At 60.7% G+C, this 27,802-nt stretch overlaps 3 protein-coding genes across 9 annotated transcripts; 1 reads left to right on the forward strand and 2 right to left on the reverse strand.

The window, feature by feature from the left end:
• Positions 1-4,633: 4,633 nt before the first annotated feature.
• Positions 4,634-12,813, reverse strand: WNT6 (Wnt family member 6). Of its 2 annotated transcripts, none has more exons than XM_015869241.3 (4): positions 12,513-12,813; positions 7,526-7,741; positions 5,660-5,961; positions 4,634-5,319 (listed from the first exon to the last, which is right to left on the reverse strand). In XM_015869241.3, exons 1-4 carry the CDS (start codon positions 12,796-12,798, stop codon positions 4,858-4,860), a joined length of 1,266 nt encoding a protein of 421 aa, XP_015724727.2. In that variant the 5' UTR covers positions 12,799-12,813; the 3' UTR covers positions 4,634-4,857. The 2 variants fall into 2 exon arrangements, with proteins under 2 accessions (XP_015724727.2, XP_015724725.2); XM_015869239.3 differs by having other exon boundaries at positions 7,526-7,746; positions 12,513-12,688.
• A 5,853-nt stretch (positions 12,814-18,666) lies between these two features.
• CYP27A1 (cytochrome P450 family 27 subfamily A member 1) lies at positions 18,667-23,513 on the forward strand. Its single transcript, XM_015869207.3, has 9 exons — positions 18,667-18,928; positions 20,530-20,720; positions 20,891-21,090; positions 21,162-21,359; positions 21,471-21,634; positions 21,796-21,962; positions 22,249-22,330; positions 22,398-22,598; positions 22,696-23,513. Exons 1-9 carry the CDS (start codon positions 18,704-18,706, stop codon positions 22,819-22,821), a joined length of 1,554 nt encoding a protein of 517 aa, XP_015724693.1. The 5' UTR covers positions 18,667-18,703; the 3' UTR covers positions 22,822-23,513.
• A 359-nt stretch (positions 23,514-23,872) lies between these two features.
• Positions 23,873-27,749, reverse strand: PRKAG3 (protein kinase AMP-activated non-catalytic subunit gamma 3). Of its 6 annotated transcripts, none has more exons than XM_085553127.1 (13): positions 27,500-27,723; positions 26,713-26,752; positions 26,259-26,485; positions 26,092-26,173; positions 25,964-26,022; positions 25,801-25,846; positions 25,643-25,697; positions 25,408-25,534; positions 25,151-25,316; positions 25,029-25,066; positions 24,809-24,955; positions 24,556-24,725; positions 23,903-24,039 (listed from the first exon to the last, which is right to left on the reverse strand). In XM_085553127.1, exons 1-12 carry the CDS (start codon positions 27,530-27,532, stop codon positions 24,609-24,611), a joined length of 1,137 nt encoding a protein of 378 aa, XP_085409253.1. In that variant the 5' UTR covers positions 27,533-27,723; the 3' UTR covers positions 23,903-24,039; positions 24,556-24,608. The 6 variants fall into 6 exon arrangements, with proteins under 6 accessions (XP_015724694.2, XP_085409251.1, XP_085409253.1 ...); XM_085553126.1 differs by having other exon boundaries at positions 26,259-26,497; positions 27,500-27,720; XM_015869208.3 differs by having other exon boundaries at positions 23,873-24,039; positions 24,632-24,725; positions 25,964-26,173; positions 26,259-26,497; positions 27,500-27,749.
• Between the last annotated feature and the right edge of the window lie 53 nt (positions 27,750-27,802).

Below are 27,802 nucleotides of genomic sequence, written 5' to 3' on the forward strand. Positions count from 1 at the left end.
AGTGTGCGGGGAACCGAGTCGGGGCGTGCGGGATGGGGAAGGGTACGTGGGGAGCGGGGAGTGAGGGGTGCGGGGGTCGTGTGCGCAGACGGGGTGCAAGGTGAGTGTGCACGGGGCGAGGGGGTCGGGGAGTGTGCACGGGGCAGGAGGCTGTGGGCATGGATGAGCTGGGTAAGTGTGCAAAGGGTGTGCATAGAGAGTGGCTGACTGCGCGTGGCTTGGGGTGAGCGTATGCGGAGTGTGGGGTGAGTGTGCACGAGGTGCAGGTGAGTGCACGGGGTGTGGGTGGGTGTGCACGGGGTGTGGGGTGGGTGTGCATGGGGCACGGGCAGAGAATTCATGAGTACAGGAGAGTGTGTAACAGAGCATGCATAGGGTGTGGGGGGCGTGACAAGGGGAAGTGTGTACGCTGCATGGATTGTGTGTGGTGCGTGTGTGCAAGGAGAAAGTGGGAGCAATGGGGGTGAATGTGTGCGGAGCGTATGGCAGCTGTGCACAGCTGGTGGGGTGAGCAAGTACTGATGGGGAGAGCGTGTACTTGGTGTGAATGTGCATGTGTGGAGCGTGCTGCTTGTGCAGCGTTGGTGGGTGCAGTGTGAGTTGGGTGAGGTGTTGCATAGGGGAGTGTGCATGGCAGAGAGTAAACACACGGGGCATGGAGTGAGCGCACACACACAGAGCCGCATGAAGTGGGCTGTCAGTGGGCACCTTCATTGCATCCCGTCCTGGCAGAGGGGGCAGTGCGGTCCCCTGAGCTCGGGTTTAATTAACCCCTTGGGAGCCAGCAGGTGTATGTGGCCAGGAGGGGCAGGCAGTGCCCCCGCAGCTCTCGCTGTCCCCAGCCACCACGGCCCCCACGCCACACCGGCAGCCGGCTCCCTGCTCCCCCCAGGCGGGCACCGCGTGTCTCTGTGCCGGCACAGCTGCGCTGGCGGGGGCTGCCAGCTTTGCCGGCATGTCGGTTCCTGTTTGCACCGGGGAGGAAAATGCATTTCCTTTGGGCAATGAGTTGCAAGCTGCTGCTGGGCCCCAAGGCTGTGATGTTTCCCTCGGGGACTGTGGGAGCCAGGGGTGGCATCCCCACCAAGGTCCGTACTGCAGGGGCAGAGCCCATGGGAAGCATCTCCCGCAGTTCCCAGAGTCCCCAGTGCCCGGGCTGTGGTGCAGCAGATGTTTGTGTGCTCACTGGGATCCTGCGCACAGATCAATGCCAAGGCAAACCAGAGGGAGAACGCTTTCATCCTCCTCCAGCCCCTAACGACATAACTGCTTCCAAGAGCGAGCATCTCACCCACATGCTCCCACTGACTGCGGGAGGAGCCCCACGTTCCACCAACTCGGTGCTGGTAGCAGAGGTGGACAGGGGGAAGGTTGATCCTCCTGTCCCAACAGTGTCCCTGGGCTGAGGAAGTGCCAGGTGAGCCAGCAAAGCCCTTAAACACAGGACTGAGCATTTGTCGTGGCTTGGGAATCACGGATAAGAGCCCATAGAACAGGATCCTGTGCAGAGGGCACAGGACTGGCAATAAATGTGGTGGTGGATTGCTGGCACAGGGCACTGTGGGCTTCATTGCCTGGGCTACAGGTCCTCTATGCGGGGGATTGGAAACAGCTGTGCTCTCCTCCCTCCTGCCCCCCTCCACACACCTCCCTCCCTCCTTCCATCTCTCTCTGTCCTTCCCATCTCCCTGCCCAGACGATCTGCCCCCTCCTTCCCTGCTTTTTTCTCTTTCCCCATTTGGAAGGGACCATGGAAATCTTCTCATCTGACCCCAAGGCCATTTGGAGCAGATCTCAATAGATCAGCTTGCCCAAAGTCGCATCCAACCTGGCCTTGAGCTCTGCAGGGAGACAGTACATCCACAGCTCCTCTGGGCCACTGCAAACTCCTTAGCCCCTTCTGCTTTGGGACAACCTACCCCCAGCCATACAGCTCAGAGAACCAGAAACGTTCCAGGTTTGTGCAAGGTACTGGACTCTATGGAACACATGGGGATTTGGGAAGTCCATGGACAGTCTCACAGAGGTCAGTGCAGGAGGGAACACCAGGGAATCCCTGAGTGTGGCAGAGCTGCTGGATGGATGGTGATGGAGAAGCACTGGGCCAGGAACCCATCCTGATACCGGGAGCGTGGGGACCTGGAGCAGGAGGAGAAGGAGGAAGGAACTCATACAGCTCACTCCTTACCATCTTCCTACTTCCCCTGCCTATGGGACTGGAGTGACGGCTGTGTGAGTCAATGTTTGGGGTGGGAACGGGGTGACCATGCCCCTGGCAGTGGCATTACTCACTACAGAGCCCCCAGCATCACAGCCCTCCCCCTGGCTCATGGCCGGCGACCTGCCTGAGGCTGCTTGCCATGACTCAGGTGCGAGCCACCCGGCCACACAGCCAGCCCAGCCTGTCCGCCCGGCTGCCCGGGGCTGGGACAGCCTGTGGGTCGGGGTGCTGGTATGGTTGGGAAGAGGACCCATGTGGCAGTGAGCCCAGAGCCCTGCCTGTGGCAGGGAGAGCACATCCCAGAAGGGTGTGCTGGTGGCTGGGGTGGTGGTTGGGGCATAGGGCTGGGGGTGTGCTGGGCAGCTCAGGACGGATAGGGTCCCATGACTGTAAGGGTGACATCTGTCCCTGGAGCTGGAGAGAGCAGGGGCAGAGCAGGGTGGTGGCAGCAGCTGTCTGGAGCAGAGGCTGGGAGGACGTGGGAGCCCCCAGGAGAGCAGTGTCAGAGCAGTGGGGCAGTGGGAGCCCTGGCTGGGACTTTGCAGAGGTTGAGGATGGTTTTGGGTGCTGCCGTCTGAGCTTTCCATCAGCCAAGCCAGTATCCGGGTTTCCCATCCTCCCCATGTCTGTATTACTACAAACTTTCCTAAAAAGATTTTATTTATTTATTTGTTTGTTTATTTATTTCTTTTGGCCCAAATATTCTATTTCTGGTCTCTGTCCAGAGGGTTTGTTTTTGTTTTTTTTTTTTTCTCCCCAAGTTTGATTGAATTAATCTGTCCAGCTGTTTTCAGCTCAAGCAATGGAAGGGAAAATTGTGCTCTTCCCATTTGAGAAACAAATAAATAAAAACGAAGCCATGAACATTGCAGCATTCAGGCATTGTTGTTATTATCATTAACCAACATACTATCAACTTCCCTTTTTCCCTTGGGAAGCTTTGTAGCATACACTGCCCAGCATCAAGGTCTGGGATCATTCCCCCCCCACAACCCTCCCTGTCCCTCCATACACAACCTGTCCATGCCCACCCCCATACATCCCCACGCCACCCCCTGACCCCCCAGGCCGGGCCGGGGCTCCCCCTGGCGGCCTCCCTGTGCTCCTCAACGCTCCCCGTCCAGCATCCCACAACCCGCGTTGCCACGGCTACAGCAGGGATGCTGCTGGGGCTCTGGGGAATATGGGGGGTCTCTAAGGGTCTGGAGAGGAGAAAACATAGGGAGTCCTGGGGCAATACTGGGCGTCTGGGGGGATACTAGGGAAATGAGGGGTCCCAGGACGCTGGGATCTCCATTTTCCAGGTTCTTCTTCCCCTCTACATTTTTGGGGTTTTCAGCCTCTGGGGCAATGGCAGGGAGGACACAGGTCAGATCCCATAAAATAATCTCTTGCCTTCTCCAGGCTTTAGGTGGCATTCAGTCTTCCAGTGCCATGCATGTTCAGCCCATTGTGGGGAAACCGAGGCAGCCCCAGAAGAAGCAGATTGTGGAAGGCTGGGATGGAGCCAAGGAATGCTGCTCCCAGACCCAGAACAGCCCCTGCACTCTGACGTCTCCCAGCGAGTCAGCATTCAGAACAGCTGGAACAGTGCAGAGGGAGGGCAGCAGTGACACAGAGCTAAGATGCATGCAAACAAACACACGGGGACGGGGTCACTGACAAACGCATGCCGACAATTTGCCACGCACTGATGGACATGCATGGGGCCACGTGGGCGATCCTTTTGCACACACACACGGCATCCTCACACACGCAGCGATGGGTGTGCGCATGGAATCGGATACCCACGTGCAGGCATGACCACACGTGGGCGTGCAACATGAGCGTGCACACTGCAGCTGCCTGCTCACACACGCACCTTGGCACGCACACCCATGTGCTCCAGGGCCATGCGTGCGGCCGGGAGTTCCCGGGAGCCCCGCGTGCCGCCCCTCTCCTGGAGCCAGGAGGGAATTTCCAGCTCTAAAGCTGCAGTTGACATGTAGATGCTCCCACCCCAGCGCTCCCTGGGCCAATTTAATGGTTCATCGGCACCCTGATTTCTGCTTGACGGATGGGGCAGGCAAGGAGCGTGCCGCCAGTGTCTGTCGGTGGGCGTCACTGCTGCTCCTAGCCCCAGGTTTGCCCAGCAGGATATGGGCTGCTTGGGTTTCCGAGCTCTACCTGGCACTGTGCCCCCCAGGTGAGGCTGCACGTGGCCCATGGTATGCCAAGCGAATGCCTCTCATGCCACCAACCCCACGGTGCCAGCAGCACTGCGTGGGGCTCTGCAGTGCCAGGCCCTACAGAGAAGGTGGCTGGAGACAGAGTGAGAAGAACAGAGAGCACCGGCAACGTGCACAAAGCCCATCACCAAGGTGTTAGGGCGGGTAGCAGTGCCTGCTGCGGAGAGGCGAGCAGAGGGCACACTGGCTTTAAATAGCTTTATTAGACGAAGCTCCACACTGCAGCCCCATTGCAAGGCCATGGGGATGTTGGACAGCATCCCCACGCTGCAGGGACATCCAGCCGCAGAGCTGAGCTCACAGTCCCCCAGCCCATAAGGTCCCACTGCGTCACCTCTCTGCGTCCCTGTGCCCTCTGCACCATCCTGGGGGTGGCCCCCCAAGTGTCCTCGCCCCTCAGAGAGGCCGTCAGATGCAGAGGCTGAGCTCCTGGCGGACGGAGCACTTGCGGCACTGCACCACGCAGCACCAGTGGAAGCGGCACAGGCAGTTCTCCTCCAGCACCACGGTCTCATCGCGGTGCCCACGCCCGCAGCACAGCAGGTCGCAGCCGCTGGTGTCCATGGCCGTGCTGTTGCAGATGCGGCCCCGCGTGCCCAACGAGCCCGTCTTGCGGTTGGCAGAGCAGAAATCAGGCGAGTCGGCTGAGTAGATGAGGTCCTGCTTGTCGGGAGGTTTGATGTTGTCGCCCACCGGGATGAGGGTCTTCCCATCGTTGCCCCCCATCACCTTGAAGGCGCCGTTGAAGCGCTCCAGCAGGCGGTCGCCCACCTCACGGAAATGGGGCATCTTGCGCCAGCAGGTGCGCAGCGTGCAGGAGCCCGAGAGCCCGTGGCATTTGCATTCTGTCCTCATGTAGCTGCGCACTGCCTGCAGACAGACGGCAATGCTGAGTCCCCACTATTCCCCTGGTACCCACCTCCCTGCACCCCAGCACCCCTGCATCTTAGAATCCCAACATCCTGGCATCCCTGCCTCCTGGCAACCCGGCATCCCTACATCCCTGCAGCCCTGAATCCCAGCACCCTTGTATTCCTTCATCCCTGCATCCCTGCGTCCCCAGTCTAATGGTATCACTAAGGGGAGGATGGACAGGTGGGCTCCCAAAGGACTCCGAGCCACGTTGTGGTCTGTAGGGATGATGCTCTGTGTTTCACCCAAAGGAGTGTAGGGTGATGCTAAAGGGAGCAGGGAGTGCATGGAGCCTTACCAAGCGCCCAGCCTCGTTGTTGTGCAGATCAATGAGTGCACGGATGTCGTTTTTCCCCTTCTTGCTCTTGGCATCCATGAACTGCTGTGACTTCTCATAGCCAAACTGCACGTCGTCCCCACAGCCTCCCCATTCCCAGGCTGTGCCCTCGGTGCCCGGCCCGGCTGTGGGTGATGGGGGTGCCCGGCTCCGTGTCAGCTCACATCCACACTGCAGCAGCTCACCCATGCTGCAGGCCTGTGTGATAGCATGGCTGACGCCAGCCGCCGTGATGGCATACACAAAGGCTGTCTCCCGGATATCTGCAGGGGGACAGAGAGGGACATGGTGCGAGGTGACAGCGAGGATGCCATCCTGTCTACTCCAACCCCCATACCTGCTTTGCTATGGGATTCTGCCCGCCCCCCTTCCTGCTCCAGCGCAGCCTCCACCCCACAGGATTATTTATTATTAGTATTTGCTCTTGTCTCTCTGTGCTCCGGGACACAAATTCCAAGCATCCTTCCCCTGCCCGGACCTGCCGCTCGCAGCCGCAGCCAGCGGGGGATTCTGGCAGCGGGGTGCAGCACCCTGCTGGGGGGCTCATGGGTTACCCTGTGCCAGGTGGGTGCCAGGGCAGGGCTGGCGGGGGGTGGGGACACATTAATTAGGGTGGCACAGGGACATGGGGGAAGGGCAATGGCAGATGTAACTCTTTTTGCAATCCATATAGGGAGGGAAAGGGGAGTTTGGGGAGGTGCATCAATGTGGCCACTGGGGTCAACTCTGATAAGAGACACAGGAACACGGTGTTTCCTTACACCTACGGCAAAATTTAGGAGCTTCATCCTGCCAGGAGCAGCCCCAGCACTATGGCTGTGCCATGCCCCATACAGAAACACCGACCCACCAACATACCACACATGTGATGGAGATGTGTGATATGTGTTCATGGTGACCCCATCCCTGCACACGTGCACAGCTGCTTGCTCACTGCCAACCCCAGCAGCTCTCAGGCTGCCCCCCAGCCCTGCACTGTCACTCACTCCCTACGGCTGGTAAACAGCTGGCCAGGGGATGTGTCCTTGCAGTGCTGCAGGGGAGTGCTGTGTGGTGACAAGGATGGGCCAGGGAGGGAAGGACAGCACACACGGCCTGCAGGAGAGCTGCTTCCACATCCCACGCCCTGAAATGCTCTCAGAATTGGGCAAGTCTGTGGGAAGAAGGGGAACCAGGCACATTGCTGCTTTTCCAGCTGCACCACTTAGGGAGCAGCTGTCCCTCCTGTTCCTAGCGGTCAGCTCCAGGAGCAGACTCCTGGTTTTGCACCAGCACCCACGATGCTCCCAGCACAGGGACTGATGTGGGACTGGTGCCCGTGGAAGCGATCCTGCTAGCACAGCACTCTCTTCCTCTTGATCATTCAGCCTCCTACCCTGATATTGGTGCAGTGGTGTTGGGTTGGACCAGTGGATGTGTTTGACTCATCCTGCCCTACAGCCATGCCTCGGGCACGGGAAGTGCACACAGAGGTGATGCCCTGGGGACAGGACAAGGGGTTTGCATGATCTAGGCACCTGCGGGGCCACCTCCCACCCAGACCCCCTTCCCTCCCCACATAGTGGGGTCCTGAGGGAGCAGTAAATCACTGCCAGACGAGGGTGCATTCTTGGGCTGTGCGCAGCCCCGCGCTGTCTGGGAGCATCGCTAATTGCTTCATTACAACACAGGGAGACATGTCCCGGCAGCGTGGCTGCACCACAGAGCTCTGAGCAACCCCCTCTGCGTGCACACACGTCCGCACGCTCCCGGCTCTGCCCCAGCTGTGCCAGGAGGTGCGAGGCCCGGGGGCTGCAGTTTTTTAGGAGCTGTGAGGCTGGACCTTACCCTGCTGCAGGATCTTGCCGAAGTACTTGCTGTGGCTGGTGCAGTTCCAGCGGCGGAAGCGGAATTGGTACTGGCACTCCCGCACTCCCAGCTTGGTGCCCTTGGCCACCTCCTGCACGATCTCCGGCTCCAGCTGGCACAGCTCCGCCTGCTTCCCCGCCAGCCGCTTCGTCTTGCGGCAGATGCTGTTGGGGTCCATGACCAGGGGGCTCCCCACTGCCCTGCAGGAGGGACAGCGAGCAGAGCAAAACCAGCACCAGCCACGGCCGGATACACCGCCAGGGACACCCAGCATGTGGAGGATGCTGTGCCCTGCAGAGCCAAATGGGGATGGGGCAGATCCCAAGCTGTGGGGCTGGAGAGTGGTGCTGGCTCTGCTTATCCCAGCGCGGGAGGGCAAGTCTCAGCTGGGGCCCTATCAAAGGCAGCTCCTGGCCAGCACAGCTGGAGAGCCACGCACGCATCTTGGGCTGGAAGGCAAAGCCTGAGCACAACTGCACGCCGCCGGCTACAGAAATTCCTGTACTTCCCCCACACATTTTGCCCAGAGTGCCCTCACGCAGCTGCACTGCTGCCGGCACTGTGCCCCGTGCCCTGTGCCGGGGTGGGCGATGGCCCAGTGATGCCTCGGGCACAGGGCGGGCACGCCGTGTGCTGACAGCCTCCTGCCCACGCTGCCCGTCCTGCAATGCTGGGTGCCTCTGGCCGGCACATGCTCCTTGGGCCACCTGAATTGCAAAGGGAAGCTGCTGTGCCCCAGTGCTGCAAGCCAGATCCTCTCATCCCTATGCCAGCAGTGTCCCATCCCAGGCACTGTGTGTTATCCCCATCCCCTCCTGGAGTGGAAGCTCCTAGGCCGTGTTTTTGGGTGCAGCCCCACTTGCTGCCGAGTGCTGCTTCCAAACCCAGACAAGCCTTTATAGTCTGGCCAAGCCCCAGGGGCTCGAAAATCACAAGATGAATCTCTGTGTTTAAGTATGTCCTGGGTTTCCTTTTTTCTCTCCCTCTCTCAGCTTGGGGGCTGTGTAAGGGACACAGTGCTGCAGGAACCACAAAGCCCCTCCTAAAGCCTAGTTTTGGGGTGGGAACTTTGTGCAGGCTGCCCTTGCCCCACACCTAGTCTGGAGCAGGCTGATCCATCTCTGGAAAAGATAGGGACAGAGGTTGGGATGGGGACATTTGTGAGCAGGGCTGGGTGTGGGTTGACATGTCCTCTCAGCCAGGAAAATGAGCCCTGATACTTTGTCTGGAGGTTTAAAGGACCAAAGCAAGGCAGAGCCCTTGAATGTGGCTGCTAGCAGAGAAACCGAGGCAAGCCCATGGGTCTGCTGGGGAACTCACAGCCCCACAGCTTGCTGTCCTTTTGGTGGGCAACTGGGGGAGCATCATGGGACAACAGTGCTTGGTTCCCTCCTAAATCATTTACTTATGGGGAAACTGAAGCATATGGGCAACTCGTCCCATCCATTCCCACCCCATCTCACCCATCCCATCTGGTCCCATCCCATCCCAACACACGATATCCATTCAAGCTCCTATCCCAAGCTGGGAAGGCTCAGCTGGCTGATCCAGCGGGGTGGGGAAGAAGGGGAGCTGGGGATGGGACTTTCATTAAGCGAGGACTCTTTGTACATCTTATAAAAATGATGCGTGAGCCCTCGGGCCCTCAGATCAAATGCTGAACTGCAGCTCACCCCAGCCATGCCGGATCAGAGGGGCCGGCAGGACGGGGAGTGCTCGGCCCCAGAGGCACCGCGGGGGTCCCCACCCCTGGCCATCGGGCCCCGGCCAACCCAGCAAGGCATGGGGTGGGCTGCCTAAGTCCTGTGCAATATTAATTTCCGCTGGGCTCTGCTTTTTTGTGAGGGGAGGCTGGCGGGAGCTCGAGAGCTGTTTTGCTTTGTGGGGCTTGGGGGGGGGGGGAGACAAGGGCAAGAAAAATGCTGCCAAACTGCTACTGCTTTGGCAAGGGCTCCGGCGCGGGGCCCAGATCTGCCTGAGCTTGTCCTGCTCCAAGGCCTCCCGCATCTACAATTAAGGTGCCCCACCTCTGCCGCCGGGCACTCCTCCCCCTGCCCTGGCGATGGAGCTGGGTCGCCAATGTGCCCCCCCAAGCCCACCCGGGGCACCTCGGTTCTGCAGCCCTTCACCGGGCTCAGTACCCCCGCAGCATCCCTGTGCCCACTGCCAGAATGGCACAGAGTGGCAGCCCCTCAGAATGAGGACTGCAGTGATTTCTGCAGTGCTTCCTAGCAAGAGATTCAGCCCTCAACACCAAAAGTGGAAAATGAGGCATGACGGAGGACCTGGACCTGCCTTACAAACCTTCCTGTCCTTTGACATGCAGCTGCCACTGTGTTGGCTCCCATAGTCTGAGCCCAGGGGTGCTATGGAAACCCAGGTTGCAGCTCCTGGTGCGAGACTTGTGCTCAGGGTGACAGAGCCTCCAGTCCAGTTCCCAGCCAAAATCATAGACCAAAGGGCCTGGCACAAATCTGGCTCACCCCTCAGGCACCCTGGGCAGCATGGAGCAGGGCTCCTGTGCAGGGCACGATGCAAAAAGAGAGCCTGTGGGGTCCTGGTTTACAGGCAGGTGATAGAGGGATGCTAAGGCGCACCTTGGTTGTGCATTTGGCTTCTCTGCTCCTTCCCAAAAGGGCATATTCCCATCCCACTGACCTGGGGCTGTGCTGCCAGCATGCAGTACAGAGCAGGGGCATGGGGATATCTCCTAGCAGAGAGGATGCTGGCTGTGCTTTGGATTCAGTGCACAGGGCGATGTGTTTTTCCTTGGAGGAAATGTGGGACCCTTCTGCAGCATGGTAAAGGCACAGCTTGCCTTGCACCCATATTTCCATCCCAGCTTAGGGCTGCAGAAACCTGTGGTGCCCAGGCAAGCCCCTGAGCCCAGAGGTGTTGCTGCACCTGTTCGCAGAGAAAAGAGCTGTGAGATGCGAGCACTGAGGGCTGAGCTCCTGGAGCATACACCCATGGAGGTGGTGGCCACGAAAAGATGTCTGAGCCTGGGATATCTTGGGATGGGGAAAAAAAAGGGTATTAGCTCATTGTGGCTGCCCTGGGACGTGCTGCAGGACAGGACACCCATGCTGGGCATGCCAGGGTTGAGGCATGCAGGGATGGCCTGCAGGCATTGGGGGGCTGAGGGCAGCCAGGTGGCGGCTGTGGGTCATCAGACTCAGCAAGTGACTCACGGTGTTCACCCAAATCATGCCAGCCCAGCAGCCTGCCCTTACAGGCTCGGCCATGCTCTGCCAGTGCGATGCTGGTCAGGTGGCTGAGCAAAACAGGAAGCTGGTGGAGGTTCATGGGGCTCACAGTGGGTAGCTCTGGGGAGAAGGGACCACGAGCCCCAGGCAGGGTGCAGTAGGGGAAGCCCATGGGTGCAAGTGGACGGACCAAGGCACTGCAGGTGCTGAGGTTTCTTTTCTTCCTTGCTCTGATGCTGGGGCTGTTTCTTTTATCTCCTGACTTTGCTCACCCCAAAGTGCCTCTAAGAACAACCTGGTCAGTCTGGAGGGCTGCAGGTGAGTGGGAAGCATCAGCAATGGTGACACAACAACAGGAACAGCTTTACGAGTGGGGAAGCCGCACAGAATGGACACAAGCACAAACTCTCTCGACCAAAATCTTGCCTTGAATATGCCCTGGGCTCCTGAAACCACAGCCTGGTGCAGACTGAGTGCCCTGCAGCACAGTGACACAGCTTCCCTGTTGACACCACTCTCCCCTCTGAACGCAGGTCTATGCGTCTGCCCGTCCCTCTCTCCCCTGCCTCTCCTCAGACACGGACGCAGGGCACAGGGGATGAGCGTGCCTGTATCTTCAGCCATCCCTCTGAGGAAGCCCGACTGCAAGCAAGGATGCTCTTTCTCAGCCCTCAAAGCTCTTATGCAAAGGCATAACGCCGAGACCCCCACGCACTGCAAGGGGACTGCAAGGAGAAGTTCTTTCTCCCTCCGTCACCAGCCTCTGGGATGGATGGAAGGACAGCCTTTTGCGTGCGCAAAGCAGCGGGCTGAGAGCGAGCCAAGGAAATAACGCAGCGCTCAGCCGGCGGGAGGGAGCGTGCCCCGGGATGGCGCAGATGTCCGGAGGCGAGCGGTGGGGAGCAGGGAGAGCGGCACGCACCGTACCCTGCCGAGCCTTCCTGCACCGAAATGCCACGACCCGCTTTAACCCCTTCCCCAGCAACTCTGCCAGCACGACGCCGGGGTGACGGCACCGTCCGTACCCACCGAGCCCCCCCGTTCCCCCCGCTTTGCCCCGTGGAAGAGATGAAGCTGCGGAATAAATCAGTGTCGGGCGTGAGGGGGAACGGGAGGGGAAAGGCTTACGGAGAGCTTTATTTTAGGGGTCAAAAGAGTGTGACAATGTGGAGACGAATAGCCTCAGATAATGAATGATAGCCCGGACGGCACGCCGGGGAGCTGGAATCTAAGCACTTAAAACCGGATAAAGACAGGCTGGGTGAAATTCTTAATAGATTTAAATAGTTCATGTTTCGACAGATACCTGGGCTTTCCGAGGCTGGGTCCCAGCTCTGTAATGAATCCCCCACCCCCTCCGGGATCCTGCGAGGCACCGTCCCTGCTGCCTTTGATGAAGGCACCATTACAAACGGGGGTTTTGTCCCCGCCGCGGCCAGGGGAAGCCGTGAGGACCCTCGGGCTTTTAATTAAAGTTGACTTATTGGAGGGGTCTGGAGGCCCCTCCCTGCCCCGAAGGCACTCAGTGCTCGGGGTGCGGGGAGAGGCTGTGGGGGAGAGGCCTGGTCCCCAAACCCCAAGCAGCGCTGCGCCCCGACACCGGTTTTGGGGACCCCAAACCAGGCAGCGCACACCCCATAGGGTGGCTCTGCTCCCCCGCTGTCCCCTTGGGAGCGGTGACCCGAGGGTTCGGTCCTCGATCCAGCGACACCTTCGGAAATCCCCCTCCCCGTCCGCCCCCCGCGATGCCCTATACTCACCACCAGAGCCCGATGATGTTGGCGGGGCACAGGAGGATGAAAAAGAGCCCCAGCTGGGTCCGAGAGCGGGGCAACATCCTGCCAAGGCTGGGGGGCAGCCGGGAGAGCCGAGCCCCCTCCGAGCCCCCCGGGAGGGCTGCGGGGCTGCCCGCTGCCTCCCTCCGCCAGCCCGGCGCAGAGGGGCCGGGGGGGGGCCGGGCTGGGCAGGCACCTCCGGGCGGCTGGAGCGCGGCGAGGAGGCTGCTCCGCAGAAGGAGGAGGAGGAGGGACAGGGCTGCGAAAGCATCTGCCTCCGACAGGGAAACCGGAGCCCGGGGGGACGGACAGGGCGGGCCGGGTGGGGGGACTCCGGGATGCCAAGCGCAGATCCGTGCACGCAGACCTTGGGCACGGCGTAGGCACGGACGGTGGCAGCGACTTGCCTGTCACCACGTCCCTGCTGCCGTGCTTGTCACAGCTCCTCCTGGGCACCTCGAACTGCCCTGCCTTGTCCAGCCTGCCCGCTGCCACCTGCACCCCTGCCTGGTTCTCACTGCTCACGTCTGGCAACCCTCCGGTGCCCCGGTTTCCTCTCTCCAGTGAGGTTTGCCTGGCACAAACCTGGCACTACTGGCATTGCATTAGGTTGTCTTAGCTGGAGACTCATGACAAGAGACACCCCCAAGAGCCTCTCAGCACTCCTTCTCTGCAGAGATATCTTTGGGGTTAGAGGGATGACGGGTCAAGGAGCTCCCCAAGAGCAAACAGAGCAGAGAAGGTGCAAAAGAGGAGCATAGGGGGGAGCAGCTTGGTTAAGGTGATCTCAGGTGCAGCTGGGGCTAGGAGGAATGCCCCCAGAATGGCTCTAAGCAGGCAGTAAGACCTGTGTAGGGCAGGAGGAGGCGAGGGGCTGGGGAGGGAGCAGGGGGCCATGACAGGGCTGGAGATGGGATGATCAATGCCCATAGGCTGCCACCTCAATTTTAACTCCCCCAAATAACCTCGGGAACAGTTACCCAGGGTTCAGCCCAGGCTCTCCCTGTCCTCTTGCCTCCAACTCTGCACCCCTGGGGTGGCGACCAGCCTCAAGCTTTCCTCACTCCATCCAGCATCGTGTCCACCCCCTGCAAGTCTTTTGCTTTCAGCCATCAACTTCTATCCCATCTGTCCTGTGAAATCCTCGTTGCCTTAAGTTTAGGAGGGACACATGGATAGGCAGCTCCTTGGGAGGAGACATCCCCGCTGAGGCTGACACTGTGCTGCAGTGACACACAACTCATCTGCCTCCGTGTTGAAAACGCCTGTTGTCCCCCTCCCTGAGCTCCCCGCCGCCTTCATCTGCACCGCAAAGGGAGCGCGGGGCAGGTGAGAAGCCTTTATCTGATTTCCTAAGGGCAGAAAAATCCCTTTGATTTCATCCTGAAAAGGGGGGGCCATCCCGACAGCAGGTGCGTGCCTGGCACACAGCGACTCGCCTTGTCACGTCTCCACTGCTGCATCAGGCATGGGGTGAACTGTCCCCTGTGGGGGTACGGAGCTGATAACACACCATTCAGAAAGGGAAACTGAGGCACAGTGATGCTGAGACCCACGCAGGGAGCCACGGCAGCATGTAACCCCACAACTCCTCCTCTGCACTGGGACCCAAAGGACCCCATCCTTTGGGGGACCGCCACTAAAGAAGCAGCCCTCTCTGCCACAGCCAACCCTTTGTCTCAGCCTTCCCTCTCCTCTCACAGCTCGTCGTTCCCCCCCACCCCCCCCCCTCTGGCTTTTGTGTTATTACAAATTATAAAACAATTTTTTCCTGCCGTCCCGCATTCTTCTGCCTCCTGCAAGAATTTTAATGTATTTATTTTTGCTATCAGGGGGAAAGCACTGTGTTTCTCGGCCACCCCCCCCCCCCCCCCCCCCCCCACCCCCTGCCTCGGACCCACTTGGCCACTGATAGAAATTAATGATGGGAGGTACCGGGGGGGTGGGGGGGACGCAGCCAACCACGCACACTGTGCAGCACAGATGGGGAGCCCAGGTGTCCCCCCGCATTGGCTGGATGATGCCATGGGCTGTGGAGGTGCATGGGTGCTGCAAGGTCCAGCTGCAGGGTGTTGACATCAGGGCCCCCCCAGCTACAACCAGGGGGCCCGTGGGGGGGAACAGAGGGCACTGGCCCTCCCTGCTGCGGGGAAAGCGTGGCCACTTCCAACCCAAACAGCGCGGCGCGCAGCAGCCACATACTTTCCCAGCATCCCTCCCCGCCTTCGCTCCCGAGGACACCGGTGATCAAACCCAGCCTGGCCCCATCTCCTGCTCCTGCAGTGAGGTCATCGCGCTGTGTTTGTGACATCCCGGCGTCCCCATGGCAGCGCCATGTGATGTCATCAGCCCGGGGTTGCGACCTCACGGCGGGAGGAGAATGATCTTATTAAAACAACACGGTCCCCTTCTGTGGACACAGGGTAATGGTGTGGAGGGGTGGGCAGGTGCTGGGGGGGGACACAGGGGCTGCATGGGGACAGACCCCAGCCCACTCCTTCATATCTGAGTGCTACACCCCTAGGAGTGCCTCAGTAAGGGCAACTCATGCCCATGTGACAACATTTTGTGCACCCATGGGCATGGAGATTCTCACAGACTCTTGCTTTGGCCTTGGGAGCTGCCAAAAAATCCTCATTGCTGGGGTTCAAGATACTTCTGATCCTCCATTGTCAGCCTCAGGGACACCCTGCATGAGAGCAGCTGGACATCAGACAGAGGGTCCAGTTATGGATGGAAGGATGGAGGGATGGACGTATGGATGAGGGGAGGGAAAGAGGGATGAATGGAGGGATGGGTGGATAAAAGGATGGATGAGGGGACGGAACAATTGGACGGATGGATGGATGGATGGATGAATGAAGGAAGGGAAGGAGGGATGAATGGAGTGATGGAGTGATGGAGAGATGGATGGATGGATGGATGAATGGGATGGATGGATGGGTGATGGGCCCAGCACTCCTTAATGAACCTGGCTCTGGATTCTGTTGCTCTTTCCCAAGAGCCTCAGTTTTGTGCAACAGCAGCAAAGATCCAGCTCTGTCTTGGGAGAGACAGGAACATCCTTGTCCCAGAGGGAGAAAATTTGTCTTTCACTCTGAGCAACAACTTGAGGAGGGCCTGACCTTGTGCTGCTGAGCAGCCCACACTCCGTGCTAGCACAGCCTCCACTCTCCACACTCCATAGGGAAAAACCAAGCCTGGTGAGCCCAGGAGAGCTAAAAGCACCCTTCCCCATACAAACACAGCACTGGGGCTGGTCCCACTCCCCCAGCTCCCTGTGTGACATTCTGCCCAGCTCAGAGAGTGCAGGATGCTGCCCAGCAAGGGCCAGCAAGGAGGCTCATGGCTCGGGCAGGCTGGGAGCAGTGCCGCTGGGAGGGGATGTCCTTGGGCCCCCGCAGGCCGTAAGTATGATGTCATGTGGCAGCGTACACAGCCCGCTCTGTGCATGGGTCCCCCAGTGGGCTTTACAAGTCCTGCGTAGGAGGAATCGACCATGGCCCACAGCCAAGGGAACTGTAGTCAGGAGATAAAATCAGGTTCACTCTGGGCTGGAGCAAACAGCCTTTTGCAGTGGGAGTGAGGGACAGAGAGAAGCAGCTGGAGCAGGGAGCACCTCACAGGGCTGCTGGGAGCCTTGGGAGCGGAGGTGATGGGGAACCAGGTCTCTCACCCGACACCGGTCCCAGGCTGGCGAGCTCGGATCCCTTCACGCCCACTTGACTTAGAATAACTCCGTAGGCACTTGAAGGCACTAATCAGCCGGGCCCACTTGAGAGCAGCCCAGGCTGCCTCCCGTCTCCCCGATAACAGCCTGCCTGTGTGCCTGCCGCCGGCCCCAGGTCTGCTCCAGCCTCATGGCCCCACAGCCTTTGGGGCACAGAGGTCAATGTGGGAGCTGAGTCCTAAACAGCTGGGCTATCCCAGTGCTTAGTGCAAAACTCAGTTCTAATGCAGCTGACCCAGATCTGGGTTGTTTCCATTTCTTCCTTGATCTCTCACGTTCCCCCTGCCAGCTGCACAGCCCCAGTGACCCCGACACAGCCTGTGACTCAGGCGGTGACAGTGTGGTGACACACAGCTGGCACGATGGCCATCTCTACATACAGACTATTGATGGTCCTGGGACCCTTTCTTGCAGCCTGGGCTTTCCTGAGAGTGAGTCAGGGGATGCCCTCCCATGAAACATCCCCATCTGTGTGACTGCAAAGAGGGGTCAGCGAATGCAGCCCTGGGAAAAGCTCGCAGCCAATAGATGACACTGCACAAGTCACGGAAAGAAGCTGCAGCCAGGACCCACCACGTTGCAAGCAGCACCCAGTGCACAGTGACCGGAGGGTGGGGTGAGGGATGTTTGCATGGGGACAGAGAACAGCAGCGGTCCCATAGCTCCATCACCACGGACAAGCACTGGGTTGGCTCTCCTGCCTCTGCTTTGCCTGCCCCTTCCCAGAGCCCCTCCAGAGCAACAACACCTGCAGCCCCTCCCCACCCAGCGAGCTGTCCCGCAGCTGGAGGTGCCCCAGGACCCCCACAACATTCTCCTGCTGGAGATGTGTCACAGCTCAGACACTTCCTTTTGGAAGTCCCCACCGGGCGGCCTGACTCACAGCCCCTCTCCTTCCCGCACGGCCTCCCCCGCAGCCCTGGCAGCCATCCCCGTGGCCTCGGGCCTCCCGCTGCCACCGCTGCCCGCTGGTGACTCACAGTGCACCCCGGGCTGGGAGCGGGGTGAGCGGAGGAGCAGCGTTAGGTGCTGCCACCCGGGATGTCACGGCTTGAGCCGCGGAGCGGGACCGGGTCCTGCGGCTTGGAAGGGGGAACGGGGCTGAGCGAGGCGGTGGGAGATGCGGGAGCACAACCTAGCGGCTGCCGGGGTCCTCTGCACCCACCCCGGCGCTGGGGTCTCCCCGAGATACGGGATTGCCCAAGAGAAAAGGTGGGCGCTAAGCGCTGCTCAGCAAGGGGCAACGCAACGCCGGCAGGATGGGACAGGCGGGGCCCTGGGGGGCTTCCTGGTTGTGAGCTGGCTGGAAGCAGCCATCAGATGGCGGCAGGAGCTCACATTTGTGTGTCCTGTGTTCACGGTGCCGGCATGCACTCAGCTCCCTGCCCGCAGCATCTCCGGTCACTGCACGGGGCACATCAGAATCCTGGAGCCCAGCCTGGGACATTCCCTGTTCCCGCAGCCAGGACGCGGTGGGACAGGGACACAGTCACCCATTGGGCTCCGAAGTGTCCAGCTGTTCTGGGGACAGAGTATCTCCTTCCAGGACCTTGAACCAACCATGCAATAAGGGTGGTTAATGATTAACACCAGGATGTTCCAGCCAGAAGCACAGCAGCCCGGAGCAGAGCAGTGCCCTGCCCGTGGCCCATGGTTCTGCTGGCAGTGCCAGGCTGGCCATGTCCTGGACACCGCTGCAGTGCAGCCCTGCCTGTGGGCTGGAGCTGGTGCCGTGTTCCCTCATCACTGTGACAAACCAAAGCCACCCCCAGCAAGGTGCCCACAGCCACAATGGACATGCCGGGCTCTCCCATTTGCAGCCTCATCGGCTTCCCTGCGGCGTGGCTGTGCCCTCACTCTGCTCCCAGACGCTATCCCAGGGAGGGAGGGATGGATGCTCGGGACAACCTCAGCTTAACAACACTCCTGTCACTGTTCCTGTGTCCTGGAGACCTTCCCAAGGGACCCTCCGGGGTTCACAAGAGGTTCCAGGCTACTGCAGGAGATGCACTACCATGGGGGGAGCAAAAGGGACAAGGATGGGCAGGGGCAAAGATGGGAAAAAAAATGGGGCAGAAAAAGGAGCAGAGTGAAGTATGGTGATGGGAACCGGGCGGGAACAGGGGACGGTGGGTGAGATTGCCATAGCTAGGACAGGGGCAAGGACAGGGCAGGCCAGGACGGACAGCCACCCCAATCAGTGCACGGCACTCAGTGTTTGCCGCTCGGCTCTCGGTGAGCGGCAGCCATCACCCTGCACGAGGGTGATGAGGCACACACCGCACCCGGTACCCTCCGTGCATCAGCCGGTACCCGGCACTCGGTTCGCGTTGCCTCTGCCCGGCTCTCAGTGCCGGTGCCGCCCCCTCGCCGCCCCCCGCACCGCCCCCGGTGCCGCCTCCCGCACAGCTCCGCACCGCCCCGTCCCGTGCGCTGCCGACGGAGCATGGCGGGCCCGAGCGGCGGGACTCGGCGGCTGCTGCTGCCCCTGCGCCTCCGCCCGCCGCCGCCGATCAGCCCGGAGCCGCCGTGCAGGACCGGCAGTTCGGCGGCGGCGGCGGCGGGGCCGGCGCGGCTGAAGGGACCGGCGGAGCTGCCGGGGCCGGGGCTGCTCAGGACTTTCGTCTGGCTCTTCCTGCGCGGCTACCTGCTGCACACGCACCGCCTGCAGGTGCCTGGGGGGGTCCGGGGGGCGTGGAGACGAGGGGATGCTCAGAGGGTGCGGGGAGGGGGAGTGATGCTGCGGCAGATGTGCGGGGACCGGCGTGGGGTGAGCGCTGAGTGACTGCGGGGACGTGGGGGTGGGCAGCGCTGGGGGACGGAGCGCCCTGCAACCCCTGGGGTGATGCACAGAGAGGGGCACCCAACGGCCCCACCAGCTGCCCCCAGTCCCTGAGTTGGGCACGGCAACAGTCCCCGATGGTCTGGGGGCTGCGTGCAGGGTCCTGGCACCCCAGGCTGGTAGCACTGGGGTTAAACGTGGGGCCGGTGGTGCCTGGGAAGGCAGAATAGGAACAGGCGGAGCTGTTTGTTTCGTTCTCCGAACATTTCCTCATACATCGGTTGAAACAAGCCATGGGTTTGGCTGGCCGTCAGCCAGGCAGCATCCACCCTCCGGTGGCCAGGAGCTCCAACCTGCCACGTCCAGGAGCTGAGTGCAGGATTAGAACGGGAGGAGTGCAGGATGGAGCCCCCCTGCACCACGGAGCAGCAGGAACTGCTGCTGGGGAAGGGGCTGTCACGGGGTAGCAGGGGTCAGGGCATGGGTCTCTGCTGCTCCATGGGGCTTCAAGTGAGGCCCAGCTTCGCAGACAGCTCCGGAGGTGCCTTTCTTGGATCCCAGCAGCTTCTCCCAGCCCTGCTGCACAAGGCCTGCATTGTGTTGGGTTGTGACTGTAATCACCTAATAGCAGAGACTTTGACCCTAACCCACAGCCTCCCATTCCTGAGGTGGCCCTAACCCTCAGGCCCCTCTTCTTGGGGTGCTGCCTGCAGCACTGGGGTGGCCGTCCCTCCCCCTCCTGCTGCCACCACGCACGAGGAACGTCTGTCTCCTGGTGGTGACGAATCCAGATGAATCTGGGCTCAGGCTGCGACGCAGTCACCAAGGGAGATTGTACCACGTGCATCCCAGCAGCCAGGGGGAATGGGGACCGGGGCTTCCCTGTAAGGTGCTCACAGCTCCTCAGGCTCAGCTCAGCTCCAGAGGGGCTCTTGGTGCCCAGCAAGGTGTCACACACCCCCTGGAAATGTCCCTGTGGATGGCAAGGGAGTGCTCAGCTGACCCCAGAGTGCCTGGGGTAGTGGTGCTCTGAGAGGGCCATGGCTTTGGCAGGTGTGAGATTAGGGTTAGAGCTGGGGTATGAGCACAGCAGAACTCTGAGCCCAGAGAAGGACCAGTGCTGATGGATGTCCCCTGGATGGTGTGTCCCCAAGGCCTCGTGTGGCCTCAGCGCTGTGCCCAGTGCTGATCATTAACCACCCTTATCGGCGGTGGGTTCAAAGGCATGGGGACTGTCCTTGGGCTTGGCAGTGTGGATGATGCTGTGGATCTACTGACAGCCACCACAACGGGCCTGCATCTTCCTGCTCTGTGCATAGCACTTGGTTCTGCCCCTGCTATCCTCTCTGGGTCTTGCCAAGGCTCTCCACGCACCCTGGGGTGGACGATGGATGCACCACTCTGTGCCATGAACTGGACTGTGCCCTGTGCTGAGTGCTGCCCCTTGCCCCGATGTACCACTCACCCTACACCTTGTGCGTGCATTGCAGCTGATGTCCCGGCGCATCTATGGCCCCATCTGGAAGTCGACCTTTGGACACTACCAGAACATCAACATTGGGAGCCCGGTGGTGCTGGAGCAGCTGCTGCGGCAGGAGGGCAAGTACCCGATGCGGAGCGACATGGCCCTATGGAAGGAGCACCGGGACACACGACGCCTGCCCTACGGACCCTTCACTGAGTGAGTCCGGCCCCACGGTGGTGTGGGGATGTGGATAGGAACTCCCTTTGCTCCTTCAGCCCCGAGCAGAGGGTTGTGGCCACGGTGGGTGGACAGATCGCCAGGGATCGGGGTGGCGTGGTGCAGGATGCTCCCAAGGATTGGGGATGCACTGAGCCCCATCCATGCAGGGAAGGGGAGCGCTGGTACCGCCTGCGGCAGGTCCTCAACAAGCGGCTGCTGAAGCCCTCGGAGGCAGTGCTGTACGCGGATGCCATCGGTGAGGTGGTGTCTGACCTGATGGTGCGGCTGCGGGACGAGCGGAGCCGCAGCCCCTCGGGGGTGCTGGTGGGGGACGTGGCCAACCTGCTGTACCGCTTCGCCCTAGAAGGTAGGGGGGCCTCAGCCCTGCTCCGCTCCCCTCATCCCCGCGGGGCTCTGGATGCCGCCTGTTCCCCGCAGGGATCTCCTATATCCTTTTCGAGACCCGCATTGGGTGCCTGAAGCAGCAGGTCCCCACCGAGACCCAGCACTTCATCGACTCCATCAACCTCATGTTCAAGAATTCCATCTTCGCCACCGTCCTGCCCCGCTGGAGCCGCAAGGTGCTGCCCTTCTGGGACCGCTACCTGGACAGCTGGGACACCATCTTCGCCTTTGGTGAGCCACGGAGATGGGACTGGACCCCTGTAATCCCAAATGGGGAGCGGTGATTTTGGCTATCTGGGGTTCACCACCCTCTATGTCAGCATTGGGTGTCCATCCCTGCAGGCAAGAGGCTGATCGATCGGAAGATGAAGGAGCTGGAGGGGCATGTGGAGAAGGGCAAGGAGGTGTCTCAGGGCTACCTGAGCTACCTGCTGGCCAGCGGCCACCTCAGCCTGGACGAGGTGTATGGCAGTGTGGCTGAGCTGCTGCTGGCCGGCGTGGACACGGTGAGGGCCACCGGGGCATACCCAGAAATCCCAGTGCTAGGAGCACGAGCAGGGAAGCAGTCGGTGGAGACCCCGTACCTCCCTCTGCCACCTGTCTGCTCCATGCCTCGGTTTCCCCATTCTCACTGCTTCTCAATCCTGTTTTCCCTCTGCACCCCCAGACCTCCAACACGCTGTGCTGGGCCCTTTACCACCTCTCCCGGGACTTGGGCATCCAGGAGACTCTGTATCAGGAGCTGAAAGCTGTCGTGCCTCCAGACCGGTTTCCTGGTGCTGAGGATATCTCCAAGATGCCGATGCTCCGGGCTGTTATCAAGGAGACACTGAGGTACAGCCGCTGTTCCACTTTGGGTTACGGTTAGTAGAGTTGGATTGACACAGCCTGTTCCCCTACATGAGGGCATGGGCTTAGCAGTGGATCCAGGGAGTGGGACGTGGATGCATTGGCCAGGGTGCAGAGCTGGCTTACAGCCCCTTGGGGCTGCATTCAGCCACCCACCTCCTCCCTGGCAAGGGAGGTGGAGCCACTGATCAGCAGGAGATATTCCCCCTGGTTCCTGCCTTGGGCTTGACTGGGTCCATCTCCCACAACACCTCTCTCTGTCCTGGCCCAGGGTGTACCCCGTGGTGCCCACCAACGCCAGGGTCTTCTATGAGAAGGACATCGTCATCGGAGACTACCACTTCCCCAAAAACGTGAGTGGGGGCTGTGCTGGGGGGACCCCACTGCATCCAAGGCCATTAACCCCTTCTCACCCCACAGACCCTCTTTGTACTGGCTCACTATGCCATGTCCCACGACGAGACCTACTTTCCTGAGCCGGAGCGCTTCTTGCCCCAGCGCTGGCTTCGGGGACACGGTTCCCCCCACCACCCCTTCAGCTCCATCCCTTTTGGCTACGGGGTCCGTGCCTGTGTTGGTCGCCGCATCGCTGAGCTGGAGATGCACCTGGCTCTCGCCAGGGTGAGTGAGGCTCCCATCCTAAGAAGCTCACTGTGAGCTATGCTGGATGGCCTGGGGGTGTCCCGAGGCACTGCTGCCCCTCTGTCTGCCCCAACAGATCATCCAAGCCTTCGAGGTGCGGCCGGACCCCCGTGGTGTGGAGGTGACATCTGTGTCCCGCATCGTCCTGGTGGCTGACAAGCCCATCAACCTGGAGTTCATTGCTCGCCCGGGGGCCCCCTGAGCTCAGGGCATTGCTGTGCCTTTCACATGCTACTGGGAGTGCCCCCATCCTGCCCCATGCCCAGGAGTCCTTTGGGGTGGGGGCACAGGGAGGGGTTTGCAGCCATTGGGTGTTCTTCGTCCCGTGATTGTGTCACTGCGTGTGGAGCTGTGCCTGGGGTCCTGCCTGAATAACTGACCTTGGCCCCAGCCCCTTCTCTGTGCCTCAGTTTCCCCCCCCTCCTCGCAGTGCAGGTCTGAGCTGCCAGCACAGTGTTGGGGTGGAATGGTGGGATTTTAGGGTTTGTGTGTGCTCCCAAGGGATGGAGCCAGGTGACCCTACAGGGATGGGTGCGGGCACCATGTCTCATGGCAGCACGGGGACTGCAGAGCACAGGGGATCTCTTGCTGTCAGCTGTTTTTTCCCAGATATGCAGTTATGGGGATGTGGGCATTGGGCAAAGCAGTAGGGGAAGGATGAGCTCAAGGGTCACCTCAGCCCCAGTGGAGCCATTGAGCTTCATGCCCCAGAGTGAGCCAACATCCCCATCCCTCTGGTTGTCCTGAGGTGGGCACCCCATCCCCAGCCCTATCCCAAAGAGCCGTGCCAGGCTGTGTGCCCAGAAAGGCCACAACACGGTGCCTAGGGCAGGCTGCTTTATTCCAGCAAGGCTGAAGAGACTGGCAAATAAATAAATACTCCCCACCCCCCTATCAGTGTACAGGGTCCCCTTGTGAGCACCTCTACCAGGACACTCCAGCCCTGGAGACCCTACAAAAGACAAGCCTGTGTGTGCAGCTGATCCGTGCGCTCCTCCCAGTCACCCAGCACAGCCAGTGGGACCTGAAGCACTGGAGTCTTGCAGCAGGAGGGGACAGCAGTCGCTGGGAGAGGGGGCGGGTGGGGAAGTTGTAGGTCCCCCAGGGCCACGCAGGTGTCCCTGTATCCAGCTGCACAGCTCCTGGTAGTGCGGTGCCTACTGAGCATCCCCGTGTGCCCGCAGTCTGGAGGCACCCCCTGGACCCTCTTTCCCCCACTCTGTTCCTCCCTGAGGTTGGCAGGAGTTGGCCCCAGGCTCAGAGTGAGTCCCAGGACCGGGGCAGGTGGGCAGCCCTCCCATGGAGAGCCCCTGGGCCCCGAGCCTCCTTCCATGGCCCCGTGGTACCCAAGCAAGAGGCCCCGCGTTGGATGAGCCTGTGGCACTTCCCTGGTGTCCTCAGAGCGAGTGTCGGTCAATGCCTGCGGGGTGAGAGAGCACGCGAGGCCATAACCCCCTGCGGGCACTGCACCAGGCTGGGCACCCTGCAGCATGGCACTGCATCCTGCCCTGCAGCCATGGGACACAGAGCACAGGGACAACCTCCATCCCAGGCTCGTGTGCAAGCCCTGGTGAAGGAGATGGGGTTGGTCTGGATGGGGACATACTGATGGTCTCCTCCTGGCACTGCCACCTGTGTGGGCGCTGTGCAGGTCCCATGCCTGCTTAATGCAGCCCTGTCACCTTATGCATGGGGCACTGCTGGGGACCAGGTGGGCATGAAGGCCAGGAGGCGATGCCAAAAGGACGGGTTTTGTCTTGGGGTGCATCGCACCCCCAAAGCCATCACCCAGCCCTAAGAGCTGCACAGCCTGCATCCCACCTTGAGACCCTGGGACAACCATCACCTTGGTCCCACTGCCACCACCTGGGCACCCCCAGTGCTCCCAGACCCCCCTCCCTGGCCAGGTCTGCAGTGGCAGAGGGGCAGCGCCTACCTGAAGTGGAGAGAAATGGAGGGTGCGAATGGAGAAAGATGGAGCGTCGTGGGCTAAGAGTTAAGAGCATCGATACCTGCGGGAGTGAGCACCAGGGCCTGGAGAATGTCAGACAGGGAGACGATGCCCCGCGGGTACCGGTTCTCATCCACCAGAACCAGGCGATGGACCTGTGGGTGCAGAGCAACACAGGGGGGCAGTGAGCAGGGAATGGCACGGGTGAATGGAAGGGATATGTGTCCCTGCAGCTCACCTGCTCCTCGGCGATGCGGTCGATGATGTCCTCCATGGTTTCGTGAGGGTAGCAGGTGAGGACCCCCTCCAGGCACACGGTGCGCTGCCGCAGCGCCTCCCGCACGCTGATGTCCAGGTTGTTGTAGGTCTTCTGGGCTGCCAGGTGCTGAGAGGGATGGTGGTGCTCGGGATGTGCTCCCACGTGCCACCACGGCCACGCAAACACACTCAATACTCACAATGACATCAAACCTAGAGTAGAGCCCAACCACTTGGCCTGCAAGGAGACAGAGCAGCGGGGTGAGGAGGGGATGGCAGGAGGGGTTGTTGGGATTGCCATAGGGTAGGAGCTATAAGATACCAGCAGCATTAACAACGGGCAGCGCGGAGACACGGCGGTCCACAAAGATCTCCAGGGCAGCATACACGGGAGCATTCTCAGGCACGACGGCCACGTCACGGAAGGTGCCGACACACAGCTCCTGCACTGTCTTCTTTAGGAAGCGCGGCTTGGGGATGGTGGAGCCCTGAAGCGGGCAGTGCATGTGAGCACGCATCATGCATACACCCCACCCTGCGGTGATGGGCTGATCCATCTCTGTTCCATCCCGTACTCACGAAGATATGGAGGAACTTGAGGATGCGCTTGTGGGTGAGGATGTGCAGCACGTTGCCTGAGATGGGCTCGATAACAGGCAGGCGATGGATCTTGTGCTTGATCAAGGAGTAGACGGCGTCGAAGAGGCTGCGGGTGGGGGGATGTGGCTGTGCCCAGAAGCCCCCCGGTGCCCTGAGATGGTGCCCACCCCTGGCTGGGGGTCTTGCCAGATCTCCCCCCTGGGCAGGAGCTCACCTATCGCTCGGGGAGATGTAGACCAGTGGCTTGAAGGAGCCCTGCAAGTACACCTCTGCAAAGGGAGAGAGCTGCAAGTGGTGTCCCACACTAGAGCCACCCCCAGACTGAGTACGATGTCCCCAGCCCAGACATCCCCCATCACCCCCAGCTTCTACCTCTCCATGTCTCAATCTTGTGCTCCTCCACTTCGTAGATCTGGACCTGAGGACAGGGAGATGCCCTACTCAGGATGGCATGGCTAAGGGCTGCCTCATTCCCCAGCATCCCTCCCATCCCCCTGAGTGCAGGACCGTGCCCTTCACAGTCTGGAGCACTCACCAGGGGCGAGCGGTAGTAACGGTGCAGGATGTTGATGAAGTCAGTGATGGTGAGCATCCCTGTGGAGACACGGGGCTGCCCACTCTGCCCACATCCCATAGCAGTCCTTCTGCTGCCCTGGCACTCACCCACAAAGCTCTGCACCTTGCTGTCCCACAGCGGAGCTGCCCGCACCCCGTTGGCCACCAGAGCCACAAAAGCTTTCTTGATCTGCCAACAGAGCAGGGAGTGGGTCAGGAGAACACTGAGGACCCCCCCACTCTCAATTTGTCCCCAGTGATCCTTGTGGTCTCACCTCCAGCGTGGTGTCAAAGACAACGAGCTTGCAGCTAGTAGGAACAGCATCATAGCAGCAGTGACTCCTCATGAAGTGCATGTAGACCTCAGCATCAGGGGTCTGGAAATTGTTGTCAGGCTCCAGTCCCAGGATCTCATTGCCCAGAGTGAAACTGACAGGCCTGGAGCCCTTTTGCTTTTCCTCCTCCTTTTCTTCCCCCCTGGGATGCAGTGCCTCTGGGAACCCTGTGGGCACACCTGCCCCAGTAATGAGCTGAGCTGCTGGCTCTCAGTGCCACCACACCAGGGGATGCTGCTGGGGCCAGCAGAACCCCCAGAGCCCACTCTGCAGAGCCAAGTGGGGTGACATGGGCTTCCCAAGCAGGCCAAGGGCTTATGCACTCATTGCATGAGTGAGCCAGCCCCACCTGTTATCTATTTGTGCACTGCTTTTCCCCCTGCCTGCTACCCACCTTTCTCCACAGGGCAGGCAGCAGCATCCAGCAGCACCATCTGCAGGGTCATACAGAGGTGGGGGGGTCAGCAGCAGCCAGCCCACCTTGCCCCCACCTCACTGCTTGGTTCCCCCAGGGTGCAGCCCCAGATTGCTCCTTGCCAGCATAAGCCCCATTGGGACAGTCGTCCGCTCCAGGAGAATCCCAGGTGCAAGGCGTGGGATGCCAGAACACACAGCACTCCTGTCACTATCCCAGCCGAGGCAACCCCATGCCCTTCCTTTCCCTCCTCCGGTCCCCAAGGTGTAAATCCCACTCCAGCTTCCTCTGATGCTGAGAGCCCTGCCAGCCCCACCTGCCACACGGGGCTAGGTATGCCCAGCCTCAGGCTGGGAGACCCTACAATAACAAAGGGGCAGCCCAGGCAGGAGGGGAGACGATCATAACCGGCCCGTTGGCCTCGTACCCCCACCAGTCCCCCAGGAGACCCTACCATAACAAAGCAGCACGCAGCACAGGCTGAGCTGGCAGCAGAGCCAATGTTTACATGCCACCCTAAAGCAACAAAGCCGCATGGATCACTCTCTAAGGAGGTCAGAGCTGCCCTGGCAGGGAGGTGACCTTAAACAAATGCCCCCCACCCCAATCATTCCCCAGCAGCTGGGGCAGGCAGGCGGATCACACTGTGCCCTGTGTCATTGTCCCCACACCGATCCAGCCATAAGATGCCGCCAACCCCCCACCCAATGTGGCTGGTCCCAAGTGGGGGCCACTCAGCCTGGCCCCCCACCCGTCCTGAGGGTACCTGGGGAGCGGCGGGGCTGGAGAGTTGCTCCATGCTGACTGCAGGACAGCGCTGCTATTCTGGGCTTGCGGCTGGCCGGGGCCTGGCAGATAGGGTGTCACTCAGCAATGCCAGCCATGCCCCCATCAATGCGGGGGGGCCACGGCCACCAGGCAGCACCCACAGCGTCACCCTGCTGTCTCAGCCTGCGGCACCTGCTGCACCTGGAGACACAGGGGATGGATGGATGGATGGCCAGAGGAGGAAAAGCCATCCCCAGCCCACCAAGTCTGTACCACCCAGAGTGGGACTCGGCCCCACCAG

This window comes from Coturnix japonica, chromosome 7 (genome assembly GCF_054131305.1).
Source record: "Coturnix japonica strain WE chromosome 7, WE-NBRP24, whole genome shotgun sequence".
In the NCBI taxonomy this organism is placed as follows: Eukaryota; Metazoa; Chordata; class Aves; order Galliformes; family Phasianidae; genus Coturnix; species Coturnix japonica.

Excerpts from the sequence above, each read along its gene's own strand:
- PRKAG3 (XM_015869208.3), bottom strand. The coding sequence starts at position 27,532 with ATGGAGCAACTCTCCAGCCCCGCCGCTCCCCAG. Across the intron at positions 26,498-26,712 it reads TGCCTGCCCTGTGGAGAAAG|GTGTGCCCACAGGGTTCCCA; the intron begins GTGGGTAGCAGG and ends TTACTGGGGCAG. Across the intron at positions 25,067-25,150 it reads GCCCGTTGTTAATGCTGCTG|GCCAAGTGGTTGGGCTCTAC; the intron begins GTATCTTATAGC and ends GTCTCCTTGCAG.
- CYP27A1 (XM_015869207.3), top strand. The coding sequence starts at position 18,704 with ATGGCGGGCCCGAGCGGCGGGACTCGGCGGCTGCTGCTGCCCCTGCGC. Across the intron at positions 21,091-21,161 it reads GTACCGCTTCGCCCTAGAAG|GGATCTCCTATATCCTTTTC; the intron begins GTAGGGGGGCCT and ends TGTTCCCCGCAG. Across the intron at positions 21,963-22,248 it reads GTTATCAAGGAGACACTGAG|GGTGTACCCCGTGGTGCCCA; the intron begins GTACAGCCGCTG and ends GTCCTGGCCCAG.
- WNT6 (XM_015869241.3), bottom strand. The coding sequence starts at position 12,798 with ATGCTTTCGCAGCCCTGTCCCTCCTCCTCCTCCTTCTGCGGAGCAGCC. Across the intron at positions 5,962-7,525 it reads CGGCAAGATCCTGCAGCAGG|ATATCCGGGAGACAGCCTTT; the intron begins GTAAGGTCCAGC and ends GTCCCCCTGCAG. Across the intron at positions 5,320-5,659 it reads ACAACGAGGCTGGGCGCTTG|GCAGTGCGCAGCTACATGAG; the intron begins GTAAGGCTCCAT and ends GTCTGTCTGCAG.